This window comes from Triturus cristatus, chromosome 1_2 (genome assembly GCF_964204655.1).
Source record: "Triturus cristatus chromosome 1_2, aTriCri1.1, whole genome shotgun sequence".
Lineage (NCBI taxonomy): Eukaryota > Metazoa > Chordata > Amphibia > Caudata > Salamandridae > Triturus > Triturus cristatus.
This window is the reverse complement of record NC_140580.1, coordinates 886,870,600-886,892,655: the sequence shown is the minus strand read 5'-3', so window position 1 is coordinate 886,892,655 and position 22,056 is coordinate 886,870,600. Positions and strand designations below refer to the sequence as shown.

Below are 22,056 nucleotides of genomic sequence, written 5' to 3'. Positions count from 1 at the left end.
GTCAGTTGGAGTGGATCGGCTGAGCAGCAAGGATGTTGCTCCTGGTGGGACTTTACCTGTAATCTATAACTAAGTTAATTAAACCTATATCTACCACTTACAAGGATCGATCTTATTTGTAACACTTTGTCTCCTCTCAGGCATCCCCTTTGAGTAAGACTGCAAGAGACATATCACCGACAGCTGCTTCTACTATTCCTCTTGGTGTAGGACTGCATAGAACATGTGACCACTGGCTCCTCCTGGTCTACCCCTGGTGAAGGATTGCAAGAAACATATCATCACCAGTTCCTCCCAGCCTTTCCTTTTGAATGGAACTGGATGAAACATATCACCGGCGGCTACTCCCACTCTTCCTCTTAGTGTAGGACTGGATGGCAGACTGAAAATGCTGTGTCGTATTGAGCTCTGGTCTCCAGAAGATGACGTAGCACTTTGGGAAGAAGTACCCACCCATAATGCCAAAGAGGCTGGCCAGGGCTAGACTGGCATTGATGGCTGTGATATATTCAGGCAACTTGATGATCTGTACAGTGAAGAAGGAGACACAGACAGCAAAGTACACCAGCATGGCGAAGGTGATGCACTTGGCCTCACTGTAGTTCTTGGGCAGCTCCTTTCCCATGTAGGAGAAGACAAAGCAGAGCAGGCTTAGGAGGCCATTATAGCTGAACTGCAAGATATTTCCCACTGAGCTGGACTCACCGCAGTCCATCAGCAGCCTATCAGTATTGATGCTCTTCCAGGCCACCTCATGGGAGCTGTAGATGGCCCACCCACATGAGATCAACACCTGGACACTGGTGAGTAGCCACACACATACATATTGCCCATCCCTCTTTACCCAGTAATCGTAAGCCTTGGGCAGAGTGGCGGCCATTTTGAATATGCAGACAATCTGGAAAGACTTTACGGCAATGTACGAGAAGCATACCGTTATGGCGGTGCTGTAAATTGGATGTCTGAAGATGCATTTAAGGAAGCTGGGCTTGCCAATGAAGGCGAGGACACTTAGGTATGCCATAGCTAGTGCAGCCAGCATGAGAATGCCCATGCGCCCACCAGCTGCCTTTACCACTGGGCTCTGAAAGTGGACCACAAAGGCCACCATCATCACAGAAGTCAGCAGGAAGCCCACAACCACTGCAGCTTCTAGGGGAATGGCCAGAGGCGAGGTCCATTCCAGGAACTCCCGTGTCTTATTGTAGCAAATGGTACTTTGTTCCACAGACCACTGGTCAGGGTTGCAGTTGGTGCAAGAGCCTACAAAGTTAAAAAAAGAGGGGTATTAAAAATGGCAAAAATACCTACACATCTTTGTATACTCTACATTTTAAGACAGCTTACATAGAGGACTACACATGAAATCCTGATGTTGAACACTGACCATCCATGTCCCATAGCACCACAAACTGAATTGGTTACTGTCATACTATCCACAGGGTGTTTATTCCCCACAAACTGAACTGTCTCTTGGCTTGTTAACCATAGGGCATTTATTACCCTACACAATGGTATTCATTTGATTAACCCCAGCAGAATGCAGCATTCAACCAGTTCTCCTTGAATTGAAGCCTGTGAGCTTCAAGTTACACACATATCACAAAATCACAACAATAGATGCTCAACCAGCTGAGCTATGTAAGCTAAATAAACTGATCACAGTGGAGATTGGGAAATGATGTACTCTTAGGCCAGGTATCCTGATTATGGAAATTCCCCCTACACAGGAGACAGCTTGACCACTTTTTATGTGGAGATAGCTTTTAATTCCGGGCACGTGTGACTCTCATGCAGCCTTTAAATATGATAATCCACTCTCTCCTCACCTTCATGATCTTCCAAAAAGCAGTGATAACTAGCAATAGCGAGCAGAGCTGGAAGAGAAAGTGTTCCCTTTCGACTTCCTTAGGTGTAAAATGTCCTCCTCTTCCACTAACAATATAAAAGAGAGATGCCTCCTTCACCTTCTCTCTTAAGCCTCAGGTAAGCCACTTCAAATTTAAAGAGCCCCTTCATGGAATATTGCTTTGGGCCAGGCACCACCAGCCACAGAAATGTGGCACATACGCCGTCCTCTAGGAAGGCCAGTGGATGACAGCCAGAGTCTTTTCCCACTGCATGGTAACTTGATGTAAGTTGCCAGGTACACATGTTGTGAGATTAAAGGCATATTTACTTCAACTCTTTTGATAGCTCAGTGGGTTTACTGCATGCTGAGATGGAAGAAACAGATAGGCATGCATACGATTCAGAGTCCTACTGAAGTGGGATGATGGTTACTCCAAGTATTAACAACATGTTTCAGCTATAGACCTGTGACACTAAGTACTATATAAACACTGTACTGTATGTTTTGTATTTTACAATAAGGACACCCTGGGTAGGTGTCATCGACTAGGTCCAGCTGGACAAATGGAAAACTATTAAGGAGGACAAAGAGGTAACAAATCTACGGTCATACGAAGATAACCCTCTGCCCTGCAAAATTTGCACAGAATCCTCAATCTGCTTACACCAGTGTTTGGGCTGGTACTCACAATGATTACCAACCATAGTCTGGCCGCAGCAGGAACAGTTCTAACACCACTGGAGCTTGCTGTTGTGTCTCTTCCTACAAGTATCGACTCATTGTAAGCCACCCCATCATCAGCAAAGGCACGCAGACCACTGTCCATGCTGGAGAAAGATGTCTTGACACCCATCAGCTGCTAGACTTCCCTCAGTTTGGTTTTTAACAGGTCCCTAGAACTAAGTCAGGTATGACTGACATTAAAGATCATTTCATTTGGGTGCAGTATGATGGAAACAGGTGTTTCCTATTTTGTTGGATCTGCGCGCTGCCATTGACACAGAAGATCTTCCACGACAAGTACAACGACTTGAGGAAGTTGCAGGGGGCTTTGCAGTGGATAAGTCTTTTTTCTATTTCCTTCCTCTCATGTTCTTTCCATCTCCTGGTCTGGTTAGTGTTCCTCTCTTAGCTAGAGATCTTGCTATTAGAGTACCCCAGGGCTCGGCTCTTTCTACAGACTTGTCTGACATACAAACACTGGCTGAGTTGTTTAGGGTTTATCAATTACAGCTTGAAATGTATGTGGATGAGACCCATCTGGAAATCCAAATAAGATGGGGCAAACAACTGCATCTGTATGATGCAGAACTAGTGATAGATGAACCGCAGTATGCTGGCATTGAAAGTCAGTCACACCGAATTTGTTACCATTTATGTTAAATTGTTCTCTGGACCACAATGACAGATCCAAGAGATGGTTACTGAAAGGGTTGTGAGAAGTTCCAAAGTCTCCAGAATGTCAAATTTGTGATTTTCTTAAAGTTCATGGGCTTCGCAAAGTGCACTGCTTCTGAGGTTTAGCAGCCCTGATGGATGACCATGAGAAGATTGGTTTCACTTGGCAGGCGTCCTCAATTCTGAGTCCAATCCCGCCGGTGGCTTGGCTTCAAACTTTAAAAAAGTGTGGATGTGCATGTCACCTGTAACCTGAAGTTCAGGAATTACCTTTTCAAATGGTTTGGCTACTTTGGTTGATGGTCATGGCGAGAGTCTACTACAAGGTCCTTGCTCAAGGAGCAAATTCCCACTGTCCCTTAGGCACTTTTGTACATGGGGACACTTTGCAGACACAGTTACATTAAAAGACAACTATTTTGACGGGGCTACGAGTAGCCGAGGTTTTGTTCCATTATGCCCTCTTCTACTAAATCAGGCCCCTAATCTCTTTAAGAAGCAATAGAGTTGAACATTGAGATTTTCAACGGACAAACGCCCTGCGCTATTTACAAAGACATGCTGATGATTATATCACATTTTCATGGCTAGAGCTGACAGGTAATCACTAGCTGCCACCACTGTCCCATATAAATGAAGCACCAAAACACTGTAACAAGGTGTGTCTCTTATTCCATGGCAAGTTCCAGTTAGACTGCAGGCTAAAGGGCTGCTTTCAGTGCAGTGCTGTTACCCAAACAAGCTCTGTGAAGCCATTCTTGTTATGGCCTCGTGCTGTGTGGTTTTAACATTTTTCAATGGCTGATTTTGATTTCAAGTCCAGCCTGGCTCTGCCTCTGCTTATTTTTGAAGAACTTGGTATCCCCAGACTTCAAGCCAAGACCAGTGTAGAAAGAGATCTTGAACCAACAGTCAACGGGGACTACTGTGTCTAACGCTCAAGCAAGAAATAAGTAGTGCAGCGCTACTGTCTGGGCTGAACCAGCTATCACCCCATCGAGGAAGTTACAGGTTGCAATGCCCATCAGACGGTGTACCTTGGATCCATTCTGAACCAATCACCTAATGAACTTGTTCCTGTTGCACTACCAAGAGCGGAAGTAAAGGACATGAATCAGCACAAAAACCAGGACGTCAAATAGCATAGAAAAAAACGTAAAGTGAACAGCACATAGGAGACATAGGCTGCAACATACTTGACATGAAAGAACCAGAGATCAAGCATCAGTCCATTTGTAAAAACAGCGTCCTTCCCGATTCTGATATACCTCACGGAACCATGTTAAGTTCCATCGTACATGCCAACGAGTCCCACAAGTGAATTGTAGCTGTAGAATTAGTCCAAAATCAGTCTTTATTTCTTATACAAAACAGCAGCCGACACGGGTTTCGCCCTCCTGGGCTTCCTTAAGGCTCGCTATTAGAAAAACGTTATCCTTATCCCACGCTTGTGGGACTCAGCATGTACGATGGAACTTAACATGGTTCCGTGAGGTATATCGGAATTGAGAAGGACGCTGTTTTTACAAAAGAACAAGCATTGATGGGGGATTATACTGAAGCCCACAACTACAGGAATTACACTGTGATACATTGATATAATCACTTAGGATAATAACTACATTACGCATTTATCGTGAACCTTATGGTCTAGTTGGAGACATAAGGATAACGTTTTTCTAATAGCGAGCCTTGAGGAAGCTCAGGAGGGCGAAAGGTGCGTCGGCTGCTGTTTTGTATAAGAAATAAAGACTGATTTTGGATTACTTCTACAGCTACAATTACCAAATTAGGACTGTTTCTTGTGACATCGCATTCAGATTTTTGAACAATGAATGCTGTGTGCCTATGGTAACAGTGTCTAATGCACGTAGGAAAAAAGTAACTATTATAAGGTGTGCTCTGGTGTCTTTGATGTATATTGATTACATTCTTGTTACATTCGAGAATAGGACCAGATTTGAAAACTCAAGAATCCTATGTAAAGTGGCCATAACCCATTATCATTGGATGTTGAAGGAAATATCTCTGTCAACCCTACTGAGAGACATGACCCAACCAGAGAATGGGATTTTGGATTGTCAAATAAGGATAAGATGGAATGAGAGTAGGGTATCAAACATCAAGGAATGGCAAAACAATTTGCATACAGGTGAACTGATTGCCAAGTTGAAGTACTAAATAAATATACAACGAACATGGACACTGTGCTATCAGGAACCTCTTATGTCCCTATTACCCCTAGTGTCAAGAAGGATTTCCAAAACACATCAATGTACAGAGAAAAACAAACATATGCTAGTTTGATGCACAATGCAAGACAGTTAAAGAAGGAGTAAAAAATGTTGTGCAGACAAAAAGTGCACAACACAAAATCAAAAATGACAGAAGGACTTACAAATTGCTGATCAAACAAAAAAAGAAGATGCTATGAAAAACGAATGCATATCTTTGGAAAAAGCAGCACTCTGCAAAGATCTGCAGACTTTCTGGTGAAAAATAGGGGCAAGCCTTTAAATAACAGAGACTAATATCACAGCAGATATCTGGATACAGCACTTCTCTTCTATAGTCCAACCAATTGACCACAACCACAACCACAGTTAAACACAGAACTATCCTTTATCTAAGAAAACGAATAGAGAAACAGACAAGACAGAGAGTAGAACCCTGTTTTGAAAAGATCTTCACAGAGAAATACCTAATATTGTCAACAAACGAATGGTAAAAGGAAAGGCACCAGGGACAAACATGATACCGACAGAAGTCTTCAAGCAAAACACAGATTGGTGGTAACTGATTCTTACCGAAAGTTTCATTGAGAATGCTACAATAAAAATAAGCTACGAATCTTGGCGGAACAGCATCATCGTACCCATGCACAAAAGGGCCCCAAAAACAACCCAAAATCATTTCACCCAATTAGTTTGATTAACATGGACTACAAACATTTCCACAAACTAATACTCAAGGCCTTAGATGAATAGGTACAAAATGATAAAATACGAACCCTTAATCTAAGGGGGACTCAGAGGACTGTCCATGGTGGTTCGAATATTTACCTTTCTTCATATCATTCATAAATACAGCTCCGCAAAAGAAATGGCAACCTATGTAGCATACCTGTGTTTGACTTAATACACAGGCAGAGGCTATCGAAAAAGCTAAATGCGTTGTGCTTAGATCCTGCCGTACTATCTCTGATAGATATGCTGATCTCAGGCACAACATCTCAGGTCAGGTTAAACCAAAAAGGTCAAGTAAGCAAAATAATTGGTAGTGTTAGCAGACTGAGACAGGGAAGGCTGCTTGTGCCCCAATTGTTTCCACTAAATGCAAACGACCTGTACAGCGAAGTCCTGAACGCAAACAAACACATTCCAGCAATTGAAGGCTTCCAAGTCCCTGCGATCTTAAATGCTAACAATTCCTTCCTCATTCCTAGATCACCAAATGGTCTCCAAGCTTAGCTTTAAGCAGTAGAGAAGTACTGTCAGAAAAGTGGTCTAAAAATAAAGAGAAAACGAAAACAATGACTTTCAGAAAAGAAAAGTCATGTAATGTTTTCACAATCGATAATACATGATTAGAAGAAGTAATAGCATATATATACTTGGGAGTATCAATTTCCAGCAACCTCAAATGGAAGACACACATTCAGACAGTCACAGAAAAAAATCAGTGCCTGCTCTAAAAGCCATTTGTAAAATGTCACGCACCCATGGAAATGACTTTTTATGTAACATTGATCGGGTCATTCAGGCCAAGGCAGGAAGCCGAATAGCCTATGGTGAAGACCTTAGGGGGCGGGACTACCTAGCATCAAAAATAGGAATTTATGAAAGAATGTTCTGGAAGTCTTTGCTAATGTTACCCTTAGGTTTTTCTACAGCTGCTCTGGAAACAGGCTCAGACGTCAGCTTTTCCTCAATTCAGAGAAGATGGGAATTGCTCCAATAAAGTATGGAATGATGAGGCTAAAAGTGGCAGGTGCATATCTAGTTGGTAATGCCGGGAGAGAACATTTTAAATTAAGTAAGAAATCAAGCTTTGTGACATGCTGGATTATTAAAACTAAGAGACTAGTACAAAACATCTCATCAGCAAACCCGGCTTTGAAAATAATGTCAATAAAACAGAGGAGCAAGAAAAACCACAAAATATTTAGGATATTAAAATTGGAAAGGAGGGGGAGGAGCCTAGCGCTTGACCAAGATGGCCGCGTGAGCCCCGAGCTCCCGCTACCCTCGCGCCCTCCTGCAATTATCCTGTCCTGAATCCTGATTTTCATGCACGGAATCCAGCAAATGAGTCACAGCTGGGGCGATTGACGTTGTCCGGGCAAAGATCGCCCACCGGGGACCGAAGTTGTGCATGGCGGAAGATTGCGGCCTACCTCCGAAGGATGCCAGGGGCTCGCGTTGGCAGGATGCCCGGCCACTAATTGAACAACAGCGGCCTTGGGAGGTGTGAACTGACGGACGGATGCCGCTGCACTTTCACTTTCGCTTTCTCGCCCTTTGTTCGCTCTGGGTTGGGAGTGCTTCACGCAGATCCTCTGTTGTCTGGAGGACCTCCACTCGGTCCTGACTGGCTGTTGAAGTCCTAGTTGACCCTGTTTCCTCCAGCTGAGTGAGGGACGTCCTTTGGCAGCTGACCGTCCTGCAGTTCGGGATGTCGACCAAATCGGAGGCAGACAGGTCGAAGTCTAAGACTACCAGGCGGGGAGGCTATACCCAATCCAACAATATGGGTCGTTATGCCCAGCAGAAGGGGTCGCCTGGTGGATCGGGACAGTCGCTGGAAGCACAGAAGGCCGATCCATCCCCAACCTCGGAGTTATCATTGCAGGATATCAAGGGGGCGATAGATGGGATGCAATCTTCGATTGGGCGACAGTTCGAGACCCTGGCGCACAAGGTGGACATGATTTTGATTGATGTCAACTTGATCCGCGCGGACCTGGGCAAAACCAACGAGCGGGTCAAGTCCCTGGACCTCAAGACCACTGGCCTCGCGGACGACGTCTCCGAACTCCAGGCTGAGGTTCGTAAGTTACGAACCGCCGGCTCGAGGATTTTGAAGGTCGGGCCCGGCGCATCAATGTGCGCCTTATTGGGGTCCCGGAAACTTCAGAGGAGCTCTCCGTGGATCTACTCGTCGAGGATTTGGTGGTGAATCATCTTGCGCCTAAGGGCCTCGGCAAGTTTTTTGCGGTGGAGCGGGCTCACCGAGTGCCTGGAGGACGGCCTAAGGTGGGAGCCCCCCCGAGGCCGATTGTCGCCCGGATTTTTAATTTTCGGGATCGAGACACTATCCTGCAAGCATCGAGGGTGACAGGCCCGGTGCCTTTTCAGAACGCCTCTGTGAGCTTTTATCCTGACTTCACCCAGATGGTGCAGAAACAGAGGCAAAGTTTCCTGGGGGTGAAGCGGCGGCTTAGGGATATGGACCTGAAGTATGCCATGCTTTTCCCCGCCAGGCTACGTGTGGTGTATGAGGATCGGACTTTCTTCTTCGAATCACCGGACATGGCAGGGGACTGGTTGGATGCGCTCCCTCGGCGACAGCCCGGCTGGGACAGCGTGGATGGAGCGGAAGGCGACCGGGATGGACAGAAGTGATACCTCCGGTGTCGGCAGGTTTTGACTCAGCCCCGGACAGTGACTCGCACCTTCCTGCAGTAATGGGAGGGCGGCGGGGGGAAGATAGGAGCTCTTTCCTCCCTGGGGGTACTTTTTGTAGATTTGTTTTCGATAGGCGACAGGCACACTGCAAGTTGGGGGGGGCTTTGTAAGCTGACGCAGGGGTGCAGGGAGGGGGGGATTCGGGATGTTGGGGTTGTTGTTGGGGGTGGTTTTTCTCTTGCAAGGCGTAGCAATGGTTGTCAGTATTGTCCGATCGTGGTTCTCAGGGGGGGGTGGAGGTCTCTTTGTGTTCGGGGATGGGGGATAGGGGCTTAAACATAATTAGCTGGAATGTTAATGGCTTAGGGGATTGTATCAAACGGGGGATAGTCCTGCAATTCTTGAAACGGACCTCACCAGATGTGGTCCTCCTGCAGGAGACCCACCTTATAGGGAACATGTGTTATGCACTTAACAGAAAGGGTTATAAATTCATTGCTCACTCGGGGTTCTCCTCGGGCTCCAGGGGTGCGGGTATACTTGTTAGAGCTTCCCTACCATTTGAGGTTGACTCCACCATTGCCGATGACAGGGGGCGTTTTGTGGCTGTGGCGGGGAGGTGGGAGGGCAGAACATTGGTGTTGGTTTCTGTTTATGTCCCTCCTGCCCTGCAGGCCTCCACGTTTGCTGATCTGGGCAAGGCCTTGTTGGAACTCCCCGAAGGGATGCTGGTGGTGGGAGGAGACTTCAATGCGGTTGGTTCTGGAATGCTCGATAGGTACCCGCCCAGAGACACCGGGGGTGCTCAGAAGTGGCTTCCCGACTTTATAGATACTTTTGGTCTGGTAGACTGTTGGAGGCTACGGCACCCCACTCAGAGACAATATACCTTTCATTCCGGGGCCCACGGGAGCCTCTCTCGGATTGATTATTTGCTCACTCTGGCTGCGCACGCCTCTTTGGTATTTGAGGCTAGGCATCTGGCACGGGGCATATCTGATCATTCACCGGTGTGGGCCCGTCTGGATATTGGCCGGGTGGTGGGGGGCAGGGTGGCTCCCATTAACCCCTGGTACTTTCGTGACCCCAAGTTGCGCAGTGCGTTGCTGAAGACAGTTGACCACTATTTTCAAGATAATCAGGGTTCAGTTGAATCTGCGGTGTCCTTGTGAGAAGCTTTTAAGACTGTATTGAGAGGGGAGGCCCTTTCCTTGGTAGTGGCCGCCAAGCGGCGGAGAGACACCGAGGTGACGCAAGTAGAGGACGAGATAGCGGCTTTGGAAGCGGCCTTGGTAGAGGATGTTGCACCGGCCACACTGCATAATTTGAGCTTGAAGCAACTGGAATATAGGGATCTGGTGACGAACGCTGCCAAGACCCTCAATAGGGAGCAGCAGGGTCGATTGTATGATGTTGGTGATAAGGCCGGGAAATTGCTGGCGTGGTTGGATAAAAAAGAGCGTGTCAATCGAGTGGTGCCGGAGTTGTCGACGGATGGGGGAGAGGTTGTCACTGACCCTGACGGTATAGTTCAGTGTTTCTCGGACTATTTTCGTACGGTATACACCTCGGTCTCGGATAGGCCGACTGAGGACTCGTGTGACCTCCTGCGTGATATCGCTCTGCCCTGCCTTTCTGCCATTGATAGGGATGACCTCAATGGAGATATAACTGTCGACGAAGTGGCGTGTGCTATCCGCGCGTTGCGCTCCGGTAAGGCTTCGGGCCCAAATGGTTTGCCGATTGAGCTGTATAAGCTTCGTCTGGATAAGTTGGCTCCTCACCTGCGCGCCATGTTCGTGGAGGCGCGGGCGAATGGGTTTCTTCCGCTCGATCAACGGCTGGCGACGATTGTGGTAATACATAAAGACGGTAAGCCCCGGGACAAGTGTGGCTCCTATCGGCCGATATCACTTCTCAACGCCGAGCCGAAAATCCTTGCTAAGATCCTTGCTAACCGCCTGGTCCAGGTGCTTGGCGACTTGATCCACCCGGATCAGTCGGGCTTTATCCCGCACCGTAACACTGCACTGAATCTTAGACGCCTCCATGGAGTGATTGCTAGGACGGGCACAATGCGAGAGCCGGCTATTGTGGCGTCCCTAGATGCCACGATGGCCTTCGATACGGTGGAGTGGGCATATCTGTGGGCTGTGCTAGCCAAGTTCGGTTTTGGGCCTGGATTTGTGGGCTGGGTGAGGCTGCTCTATGAGGGGCCTCTTGCTAGCGTCGTGGTGAACGGGCGGGCGTCGGCACCGTTCGAGCTCGGGAGAGGCACCTGTCAGGGTTGTCCCCTGTCGCCGTTGTTGTTCGCCCTTGCTCTCGAGCCGCTGGCGGCATGGATACGATGGCACCCGGATATACGTGGGATTCGTTGGTGGCCTGACCACGAAGACCGTATTTCACTTTACGCCGACGATATCCTGCTATACCTCACCTCGCCTAAGAAATCTCTGATAGTGGTTTGTGACGTCTTGACTTCTTTCGGTAGGAACTCTGGTCTTGTCATTAATTGGGGGAAGTCATACTTGTATGTCCTGTGTGGAGATGTCCCGCCTGTTCCGCGCAACTGCTCGATCCAGATAGCCCAGCAGGGCTTTTTGTATTTGGGGATCTATATTTCCACCGACCCCATTTTGCGATACGAGAGGAACTTGCTCCCTCCCTTGGCACGTCTGCGGCGGGACGTGGCGGGCTGGCGGCGGTTGCCGCTTTCCCTCCTTGGCCGTGCCGCTCTGTTCAAAATGATGTCTCTTCCCCGTTTCCTCTATGCCCTGCAGAATGCCCTTGACTGGGTCCCGGCCAGTTATTTCCGTGAGGTCGAAAGCCACCAGCGCGCGCTATTGTGGGAAGGGCGTCCGCGTATAGCGATTGCTAAGTTGACGCTTCCGTGGTACGACGGTGGTATCGCGCTTCCAGACATTCGACACTATTACTGGGCCACCCAGTTGAGCGCGATTAACCATGGTGTGTATGGTCCAGCGCTGAGCCCCGGCTTCACCATGGACCGATGGTTGCTACGTGGGGGTAATTACCCCAGAGCGTTGTATTCGAAGTCGTTGGACTTAACCCTTACGGGGCCCACCAGGGTGGCCGTGCATGTATGGAAGGTTGCAACGGATTCACTGGGCTGGAAGGGTAAGCTTACCCTCGCCACCCCTCTGTTCGACTCCGATATTCTGGGAAAGCTTTGGCATACAAAAGGGTTTGAGAAATGGGACCTGATCGGTATATCCAGGGTTGGAGACCTTTTGGTTAAGGGTAGAATAAAGTCATTCGAGGAGCTGCAGAAGGAATATGAGCTGGGGAGCACGGAGTTCTTCCGATACACTCAAGTGTGCCACGCCCTGCGGTCAGTCCTTGTAGAAGGGGAGAAGGTGCCCGAGTCCTCTCCGTTAGAGGACCGGATCCTGGATGGCCATATGCCAGAGAGTACGATCTCGCTCATTTATAAGAAACTTATTAATGTTCGGGCGGATCTTCTTCTAGGGTTGCGTGATCAATGGACCAGAGATGGCCTTGAACTAGATGATGAGGATTGGCAGTACGCAGTTTCTTCTCCCAAAGAGGTCGCGATCCCCGCGCGCCTGCGGTTGGTGCAGCTTAAAATACTCCATAGGGTCTACGTGACGGGGCCCAGGCTGGTCCATATGGGTTTTTCTGAGGAGGGCTTATGTAAGAGAGGCTGTGGTATGGTGGGCACCTTCCTACATATTATTTGGGAATGCGGTGCGATTATGGAGTTTTGGAGGCGAATCCACGAGGTGATGGGGGAGGTGACGGGCATCGCCATGCAGCCTGAGGCGCTGTGTTGTCTCCTGAATGTTTGGGGTCCTACTGACCACGACGCGGCACAGACTCAGTGGGTGACCCTGGGGAACATGGTAGCCAAGCGCGACATCGCTCGTCTGTGGGGCTCTAATGGGCCTCCTACATTGACAGCGTGGATGGAAAACATGGATTGGAGCATGTTTAGGGAGAAGACAGTGTATTGTGCTCGAGGGCGCCCTCGGAAATGGCATTCTGTATGGGGGAGATGGAACCAGTACAGAGTGGGCATATGCCTGCCCCCAGACCCGGACCCGCCTGAGGAGCAGCTCTCCCCTTAGCTTTCTTTCCAGCTTTTAACTTCTTGCTGGTAGGTGTTTGTCTTCTTGAGTCCCTGACTTCCCCTCCTTTCCCTTACTATAGACCTGTGTCTGTTGGACGAAATGGGGCTCGCTCCCCCTGATGGGAACCCCTTCTGGTGCTTACAGTACTTATCGCCTTGCTTGTGTTTAGGTTTGGGTTTGTGTTTATTTAAAACAGAACCTTTGATTCTCCTGTCAGTGGAATGTTGACGCTAGCATGTGTTGTGTTTTTAAAGCTGCCGTACCCCCGGGTTGTCGGCTGAATAGCTGTGTCACTGATTTCAAAGAATAAAGGTTTTAAAAAAAAAAAAAAAAAAAAAAAATTGGAAAGGAAACTGAAATCACTTGGGACCTTTTGACCAATATGTCTAGTAGGCCTCTTCAACCTCTGCTTGGCTGTCCAGTTATACTTTTTTTGATTTCAAAATCATTTTTATTAAGGTTTTATGCGAGCAGACAAACACAGATAGGGTACAGATTGAGAGGTGGGGTATAAAGGATACATTTGAATTCATTGGCATATAACTTGATGAAGAAGTCTCATGGAAATGCACTAGTTGGGTATTACAGAGACGGAGAGGTGGGTGGAAGATGTGATAGGTAGGAAAAAGGGGGTATGGTGTGGGGGTGGGGATGGTTGGTGTGGGGGTACGGGAGGGGAGGCTGTCCAGTCATACTTAAAAAACCTAACAAATCTTAAATAAAGGCGACTCTTTGCTTTAGCAGTATGTTACCACTCAACACGATTTCCAAGAAAATGATGCAAGTGATCTCCACCTCCTTCTCTTGTGGGGAAACTGAAGATCTGAGCCCCTTCTTGCTGAGCTGTCCTTTCTACACCAGGGTCAGACGGTACACTTTCAAAAAGATTATTAAACAAGGAACAACTGGAGAGTGACAAGGCCTGTATTTCCTTCCTGCAGAGCGATATCTCAGAAGAAATAACCTAGTGAATGTGAAGTTTTCTCATGAAAAGATGGGAACTTAGAGAAAAATACTTGAAAGGCAATGTTAGGAAGAAATGAATTATGCGATGCCCTCAGAAACACCTGTATGTGTATAGACAGAGGAAACATCCATTTATGACATCTGAAATCTCACTTTGTTTTTATTTCTTCTCTTTTGTAAAAATATTTTAATTAATTATTTTGAATACATTTTGGTAAAATATTTAGATATTGTTGGATGGTCTTTATGAGAAAGGCAGCCGGGGATGCAGAAATCACCGGTTAAATACTTTCAAATTCTTATTCCATTAAATATGGGCCATTCTGAGATCAGAAGGTTCATCATCTTGCATCTTAAAGGATGAGCAAAAAGCAGGCAACAGCATTTCACACGATCCCCTGTGCCGGACAAAGATCTGAAATACTGGACAAACTTGCAAAAATTAGGACTGTTGCCCACCTTAGCCAGGTTTGGTGGTTGTCTATTAATGTGTCCACTCAAAGAATTTGTGCTTGATATCATGTACATATGTTTTAGTACTGGTAGATCTACTTTGTTTTTCATCCTTTAAAGTTTGATAAAAATTGAGTTGGATAATAATAACCATTTATTATTAAATGCAAAGATGCCCCAATGGTTGCACATGTGTTTTGCCTATACACATTATATACTTCCTATCTTAGATTATATTAAATAGTACCTTAAAGCTCTTAACAACCATATGTTTAGGGAGAGTTATTCTATTCCTATAACCTTATTCCTCACTGCACATGCTTTTTATAGTCCATCAGCTTTGAACCCCAACAGGTCCTAGAGCACGGAGTAGCATGCACACAGAATGGTGTCAGGAAAGATTATTTCTTTAACATAGGCCCTCATTTAGATCTTGGCAGATCAGGTCCCGCTGTTGCTTTTCCAACAGTTTTCCCTCCCACCGGCTTGGCGATCCACCCACCAGATTTAGATGTTGGTGTGTCTGTGGAGTGAAGACTGCAGTTGTCCCGCCGACTCCACCAGGAATTCTCACCCGCATCAACAGTGGTAGAGGTAGAATCAGCTGGCGGCGGACCTCCAGCCCAGTTTCCCGCCGTCCAGATAACAATGTGCCTTTCCATGGAGGCAACTGTGGTGGGGAAACCTCCCGCTCGAGTTGGTGGAATGCAAGAAAAAGAGGGGAAAACCCACCTTTTTTCAGGGTCCCACCACTGATTCCGTCTTGAATGCCATTGTCCAGGTTCATCCTGTGCTGCTGCTACGCTCAGCAACCCCGTTGTCGCTGGGATCTGATGTAGGCTTTTGTAATGGGCATGGGCGCACATTCAATAGTGTGTGTATGTTGTTGGTGTGCAATGCTATATGTACAAATATGTGCTTTACACATTACCTACATATACATATTGACCGATTCACAACATATATGTGTAAAATATGTCATACTTATTTGTCTCCACACCACCATGGCCTCACCCCGTCAGGACTCTGCTGCCAGGACACCGCCAGCACCATGGTAACATATAAATCAGCTTGGCACAATCCGGACAGGCTGACGGCGGTGAAGCACTGTTAGCCAGCCGAGAAGCCTGCCGCCTTGGCAGTCTTCTGTCTGTAGCTGCAATATCTAAACATGCTGGTGGAACGCCGTCAGCTCAACGGAGTACTTTGGACCGCCGCCGTGGCGAGACGGCTGTAGTCCCGCCAAGATCTAAATCAGGCCCTTGCTATTATTTTGTGTGGTCTCAAACCTTTTGATTGGTCCTCAGGCTTAGCCTGCAATTATACATCGTTAACTTAAAGAATATGAATGGCAATCTTAAAATGAGCCTGGCCATTTGTATGCCTTGGAGATTAAGCATATGCTACGTTATTGTGATACCTTACTGTGGTGGGATAGGTATATGATGTATACTGCCAGAGTTATGTTTTGCTTTATTTTTGTGTCTTGCTGTGCTAAGCCATATTAATGTGTATGTGTAAACACACTTCTGCCACTGGAATATAGCCTTATAGCCCGCCGTAGCGGGCTATACCGGCTATTAAAGGCCCGCTGCAGCGTTAAAGGCCCGAGCCGAAGGCGAGGGACTTTAACTAACGCAGCGGGACTTTAATAGCGGTATAGCCCTGCTACGAAGGGCTATAAGGCTATTAGAACATTCTGCCACTAGAGAGCAGAATGTTCTTACAAAACGAAGCCTTCAGGGAGCGCGAGGGAATTCAAATCCCCTCAGGCTTCCTGAAGTCTTTCTTCACAGCCAGAGCTGTGAACAAAGACACATTGGAATGTTGGTGCTCCGGGCTTATACCAGCCATTATAAGCCCGGAGCACTCCATTGTTTTCAATGGAGCTCCCAACATTCCAATGTTCTAATAAACTCTTACGGAACACAATCCAATGAGAAGACACAAATGGTAATATACTTAAGTGACAACGGTAATAAATGGTGCTAGCTACCTTGTGGCGATAGGATGTCATATGCAAAGGCCCAAAGCAGATGAGCCACTCTTCTGCCAATGTACATACTTGACTAGTAACACACTGAAAACACATTTAGTGCAGAAGCTGACGCAAAATAATCACAAACCATTTGGAGCCAGGTAGGTTCCAGCAGCACAGCTCAGGCAGGTGAAGCAGCAACTGTGGAACCCCAGCTGTATTTTTCCCTGCCCCGGAAGGCACTCAGGGGAGCACTGTGACAGAGGAACCTAAGCAGGAGAGAGAAACATGCATAATTGTACAATGAAAACTGTTCCATGGGATAGTGCAAGGTATGGAGTGAGTGAGGGACATGAGTGAGCACAAGAGTAATCCAGAGAGTTTTTTTGAGTTTGGAAAGTGAGTAAGTCAGTCACTCAATCAGTGAGGGAGTGAGTGAGTGCTACCAAGCTAGGTTGTTAGTAGAAAGAACCCAAGTAAATGGAGATAGACAGTGTAGAAGTCCATAATAATGTCAGTCAGGGACAACAAGACTTGAAAAAGTCATGACCTAAAGAAAAACAATCCCTTCCCATTCGATAAGGAAAACTAGCCAGTGCAAAAATAATACCCACACTAGATCATCCCTTCGTAAAGCATTACGATGCAAGAGTTGTGGGTTTTACTTAACAGATACCCAAATCATAGAGAACTATGGGCATAATCGAATAGGGCAGGAGTGTCCAAAGATAAAAAAAAAACTTCTCTCCCAAATAAAAAAGTCGATAGAAACTCCAGCCTCCCTTCAACAGGAACAAATACATTCCACACGCCATTGAACCTTACACTACCCAAACCTTCTGAAGTTCCTAGGAGACAAGAAGCGCCGGGCAGACATATTCAATGAAAACGATTTGTTACCATAAGTTAATCAACAACCGAACTGACATCAAAAACTAAAACTTCCATCATAAATGCGTTTAAACATTGTTGCTGGTGAGATAAAAACGCCTTCTGTTTTTTTTTTAATTAAATCACTAGCTCCCACCAATTTATATTTAGATTTTTGTGGTTGTAATTATTTTCCTTGAGATATGGAAAACAATGCAGCAAGCTGGCAGCTTTGTGACCTATTAACTCACAAGGACATAATCAGATATTTGGGAATAGCATATTATGGGCCTTACTTATCCTTTGAGGGGTTACAGCCCACAATATTTAAAGAGATTTCCATGTAGGCAGATCCCTGGCCCTTCAGATGAACCATCACCCTCTGTGGTATGCTGTGCTGGTGCTAATGTTCAAGGAGCCCACAAACAACATTGTTTGCTTTCAAAAAGCAAACTCCAAAAGAGGGACACAGTTTTTGAAAAACAAAACGTAAATGTCCCTGACTGTCTGGAAGTTTTCTTCTAGCATGCGGTGGTCATTTCTTTGTTCTCCTGTCCGGGTTTGCCAGTCTTTCAATGGTAGTCCCAAAAAGGAAAAAATGTCTGCCCAAAATAGAGTTGATGGTCTAAAGGTGGTGTAGCGTGGGCAGGCCTCGGGCGCAAAATTCTTAGGGGTGCAAAATTGGTGGCGCAAATTGCGCTGCACAATACTTGCCTTGCCCCAGTGATGGCAACCCATGCTACGACGCTGGGTCTGAGGTACTTTAGCGGATGGTCCGACGTGGGCCATCATTAAAAGGTTTCGGAAGAGGGAGCCTCAGGAAGCGCCATCGCCAAAAACATAATGGCTCGTCTTACTCACAGAGCGGGCAAACGAGGAGCTTTGTGAACAGGATACCCCTTCACAGTTGTGCCTTACCTGGTCTGCCAAACTCTAAATAAGGCCCTGAGTTTCCTCTTCCCATATCTGTACATATTTCTAACAAGGCAGACGGTATGTGTTTTTGACAGTTAACCTTTTGATATATCATTTGCTACTATGTTTAAACCTTCCAGGGCCATCCTAGTCTTCTGAGGTCCTGGTAGAGCAGGGCTGCCAGAGCAGGTGTTGCATGTGAAGGGAAGGCCATGCTATTTTAATCAGAGCATCCAGCAGCTGAGCCAATTTAACATCCCTCAAACCACAGCAAAGGGGCAGCCCAAAGGTTTAAAAAGTGATAATGCTGAGGGTTTCTAAAAGAGACAGAGGGAGGAGGTACAAGAGATACCATTACGAGTCTGGCAGACGGAATTCCTGTATGAAATTACTCTCTGCCCGAAGACAAATTGCCTGGTGTTTTCACATCTGGTTTCCCCCGGCCCAAGAACACAAGACTAGGCCTTGGCGTGAAATTTTGCTCTGCTTGCGGGATTTGTGGAGTTTTTCCCACTCCACGCATAGGACGAAGCTACAAAAAACTCTGCGGAGCGGAGTTTTTTCCTTGCTCGCGCTCACCAACGTTAAGTTGGCGAACGCGAGTGGCGAAAATCTTACTCCAGACCAACTACTGGTGAGATTTCTCAACGCAGGCGGTTGCGGATGGTCGCTACCGCTCGCATTGAGAAACCTTCTGTTCATTTTGAGGAAGCTGCAGCTCGAGCTGCAGAAAGAATCAGCGCCCTCTTGCGCTGCGGGTGGTGCTATTCACTCTGATTTTACAGTGCAGGACAAAACATTTGGTGCTAAAAATCAGCAGGAAATGTGGACGTAACACACTCCATCACTTGCGGAAGTCCGCATAGCGTGGCAGCGTCCCCTCACCCACCCCCAAACTCACTAGCAGCTGTCGTGACTGCATGAATCGACAGCACCCCCCCACTCTTCAATCATGCAGGGGCCGCCACGGGGGGCCTAAGGCCTAGGAACGCCATTGGCCATTGCAGTACAAAAAAACTCGTAATGAGGGCCTAAAATTGAAAGCAATTGAGACACCATTAAAGCTTGCATGATCAGTGAGACACCGTTGAAACAAGAAAAGGCAATGGTGGAGAATGAGCGAGACACCACTGTGGTAAATGGTTCTTGTTTCAATGGACAATGAAGCACATCGTCTCTGATACATGAACAGGTGTCTCTAATGCAGGGAAGTACAAGTGTATTTAATGCTTTGCATGTAGTATGGGATATTCATATTTCAATCCACCCCTCCCTTCATTTGTATCCTTTGGAGAGCATGCTTACTGTCTGTAATTCTGAGCATCCGGTAAGCACATCAGGTCTTTATTTTATTTCTAAATAATTCCTATCTCAGATATCTGTCTGAATTCAACTTCTCCAAGTTAAAATATTTCAAGTCTATCACAAACTGTTTGGTTTTCAATTATTCTTAAACTTTTTGAAGTTTGCATTTCATAGTTTATGCTCTATTTTTAGCAAGTGTTTGCCTCTATGACTTTCCAAGCAGACAGAGTGTGTGCAGATTTCCGACCTAGCAATGACCTCCTAATCCAGGTGACACCATTTTCAGGCGCCCAGCTTTATTTATTGCTGGAGGGAAGACCTGCAGCACTGCCAACTAAACACAGCTCTTTGGTACAACTCGCTGCTCCACCCACTATTCCAATACTTGTGCCCGCACACAGCTCTACCCATGGATTTCATTTCTCTCCTATGCACAAGCTGCTATTACATACTGGTGGCTGCTTCACAAAGGTAAACGTACATTTTTAGGTCTCGGCTGCGAAGGCTGCGCTTGCGCAGTCTAGCTCCGAGATTTAATGACTTGGAGAAGAGGGGCTTGAACCCGCCCCTCTTCTCCCCTGTTCTCCATTGGCTGGCCTCTTGAATGCTGGCCAGCCATTGGAGAAGAGGTCAGTCATTCCGATTAGGCCCCGTCCTTTTCGGATCGGGGGGCGTGTTTTTTGCAAGAAGTCTCATTCTCTCCTCCAGCCAATGGCTGGAGGAGAGAAAAGACAAACACGCCCCCGAATCCGAAAATGCCGCTGCCTTTCTCCGAGGCATTTCTGCTCTGCCTCGGAGAAAGGCAGTGGTGTGCCTTTTGCTCTGCCTTGTTTCAAAATGGACTTACATCTTAGTGTCTCGCGAAACCGCTTCACTGAGCCACCTGGAGGCACTTCTGTCCTGCCAGAAACTGAACATTAAAGCAGCAAACAGCACAGAGGAGCAGCTCCGTGGGAGGGACCCGCTGGAGTCACAACACTCGGCCGGTGGCCTTCTGTCCCGAGGAAAGCTGCGAAAACGCGCATAGATTCCTGATTTATTGCCTTGTTTGGGAGACAGGCTGAGTCAGCACGTCTGCTGTCGGTCCCCAGTCCAGTGTGGGGGGACTGCTGCCTCTTCGGACGGAGCAGAGGCCACGCTGACCTGCCTCGACTCCTGCCTGAGATGTGAGCTTTTAGACACATCTCTACTTCTGACCGGCCGACCCACAGCTAACACAAACTGCCCCCCCCCCTCCCCATTTACCCGCCTGCTCCGCACTCCCTGAGGGGCGCGGCGCCTTCTTTTCTCTGGGCTAAGGCAGCCTTTTCAAGGAAGGCCCCCACACGTGAGAGAGCCAACAGGCATCGGGGCAGGCTGCTGCAGCTCGGGGGCTGGGAGCTTCGAGGCACCTGACATGTGACTGACACCAGTGGACTGTCCGGAAGTCTCCTCAAACCACAACGACTCTCAGTCCCAGGCTCACACAGTGCGGCGCCGGTGATCAGTATGATGCACTGTAAGTCCCGGCTCCCCCACTGACACTTACACTGGTTCTGCACACTTTGCTTTGCGCGAACTGTGGACTCTGAGGAGTTAAATGAAGAAATCATAACTCGTTCCCTGTCAGGTATCATCACTAATCAGGGTTCCAGGTTGTTGTTTAACTTGGTTCCGGTAGGTTGGGATTTGTGAATCTCGCACTATTTTCCAATCACCACTCTCTCCTCAGGAGCAGCGCATACAAAGCTCCCAAAGACTACCATAGCTATAGCCAATTTAGGAACATATAGCTACGTCTTAAAGCGGCTTAAGGCACATACATTTCCCAGATCTACGCTACATAGATATTAAAAAATGAATTTCATAGGGCTGGTGATATCTTGTCGAAGAGTTCAGGTCGTGAATCTCTTCTGATGGGCCTAGGCAGTGTGAACCCTCGCCACACAACTGCAGCAGAGGGCATTAACACATTATATTTGCACTGTATGTTTTAAATAAAACCTGAACGAACGGGTTTTCTATCTTCAACAGAGTGTTGGGAGGGGTGTGGTGCTGGAATGACGTCCACAGCAACAATGCAGCTAAGCCTATACGAGCACGGCAATGAGGCCAGTGGTGACGCTACATCCGACGAACGTAGCACTGCAGCGAGCTGAATGTAGCTCCTGGTCTCGTCTGCTGGATTTCGAAGCGCAGGCCTGCTGTACATCTCGCACTTTGTCGACAAGGCCATGCCTCGAAAGGTTAGGAAGGGGTGGGGCACTGTCGCACTCCTATGCCTGCCTGTCTAATGTGTGCTGATAAGACAGCTCAGCGAGAACTGGAGTGGAGCGCTCCATGAAGCGCTATATTTGTTACCAGCAGATAGGTCGCTCTCCCCGAAAAGTTGTCTCAGCCTTTCAGGCTTCTGAAGTCGAGAAAGTAAGTGCTAAGGATTTGAGCACCATTAGGTATTCAAAGCTCCAAGAAACGATTCCCTATCGAACAAAGATTCAACACTGTGACCCGCAGGTTACACATAACATAGATCTCGGCAGCATCTGCTTATGCCAGGGCACCAGGGCTTCAAAACTGAAGGGGGAGGGGGTTCTCAAAGGG

The 22,056-nt window shown here is 47.3% G+C and overlaps 1 protein-coding gene across 1 annotated transcript in view; it reads right to left on the bottom strand.

The window, feature by feature from the left end:
- Window positions 1–331: 331 nt before the first annotated feature.
- LOC146868222 (taste receptor type 1 member 2-like) overlaps window positions 332–22,056 on the bottom strand; it is a 106,933-nt gene continuing 85,208 nt past the window's right edge. The window contains exon 5 of the mRNA XM_085624093.1: window positions 332–1,263. Coding sequence (XP_085480219.1) covers window positions 332–1,263 — 932 coding nt within the window. The remainder of the gene's footprint in view (window positions 1,264–22,056) is intronic.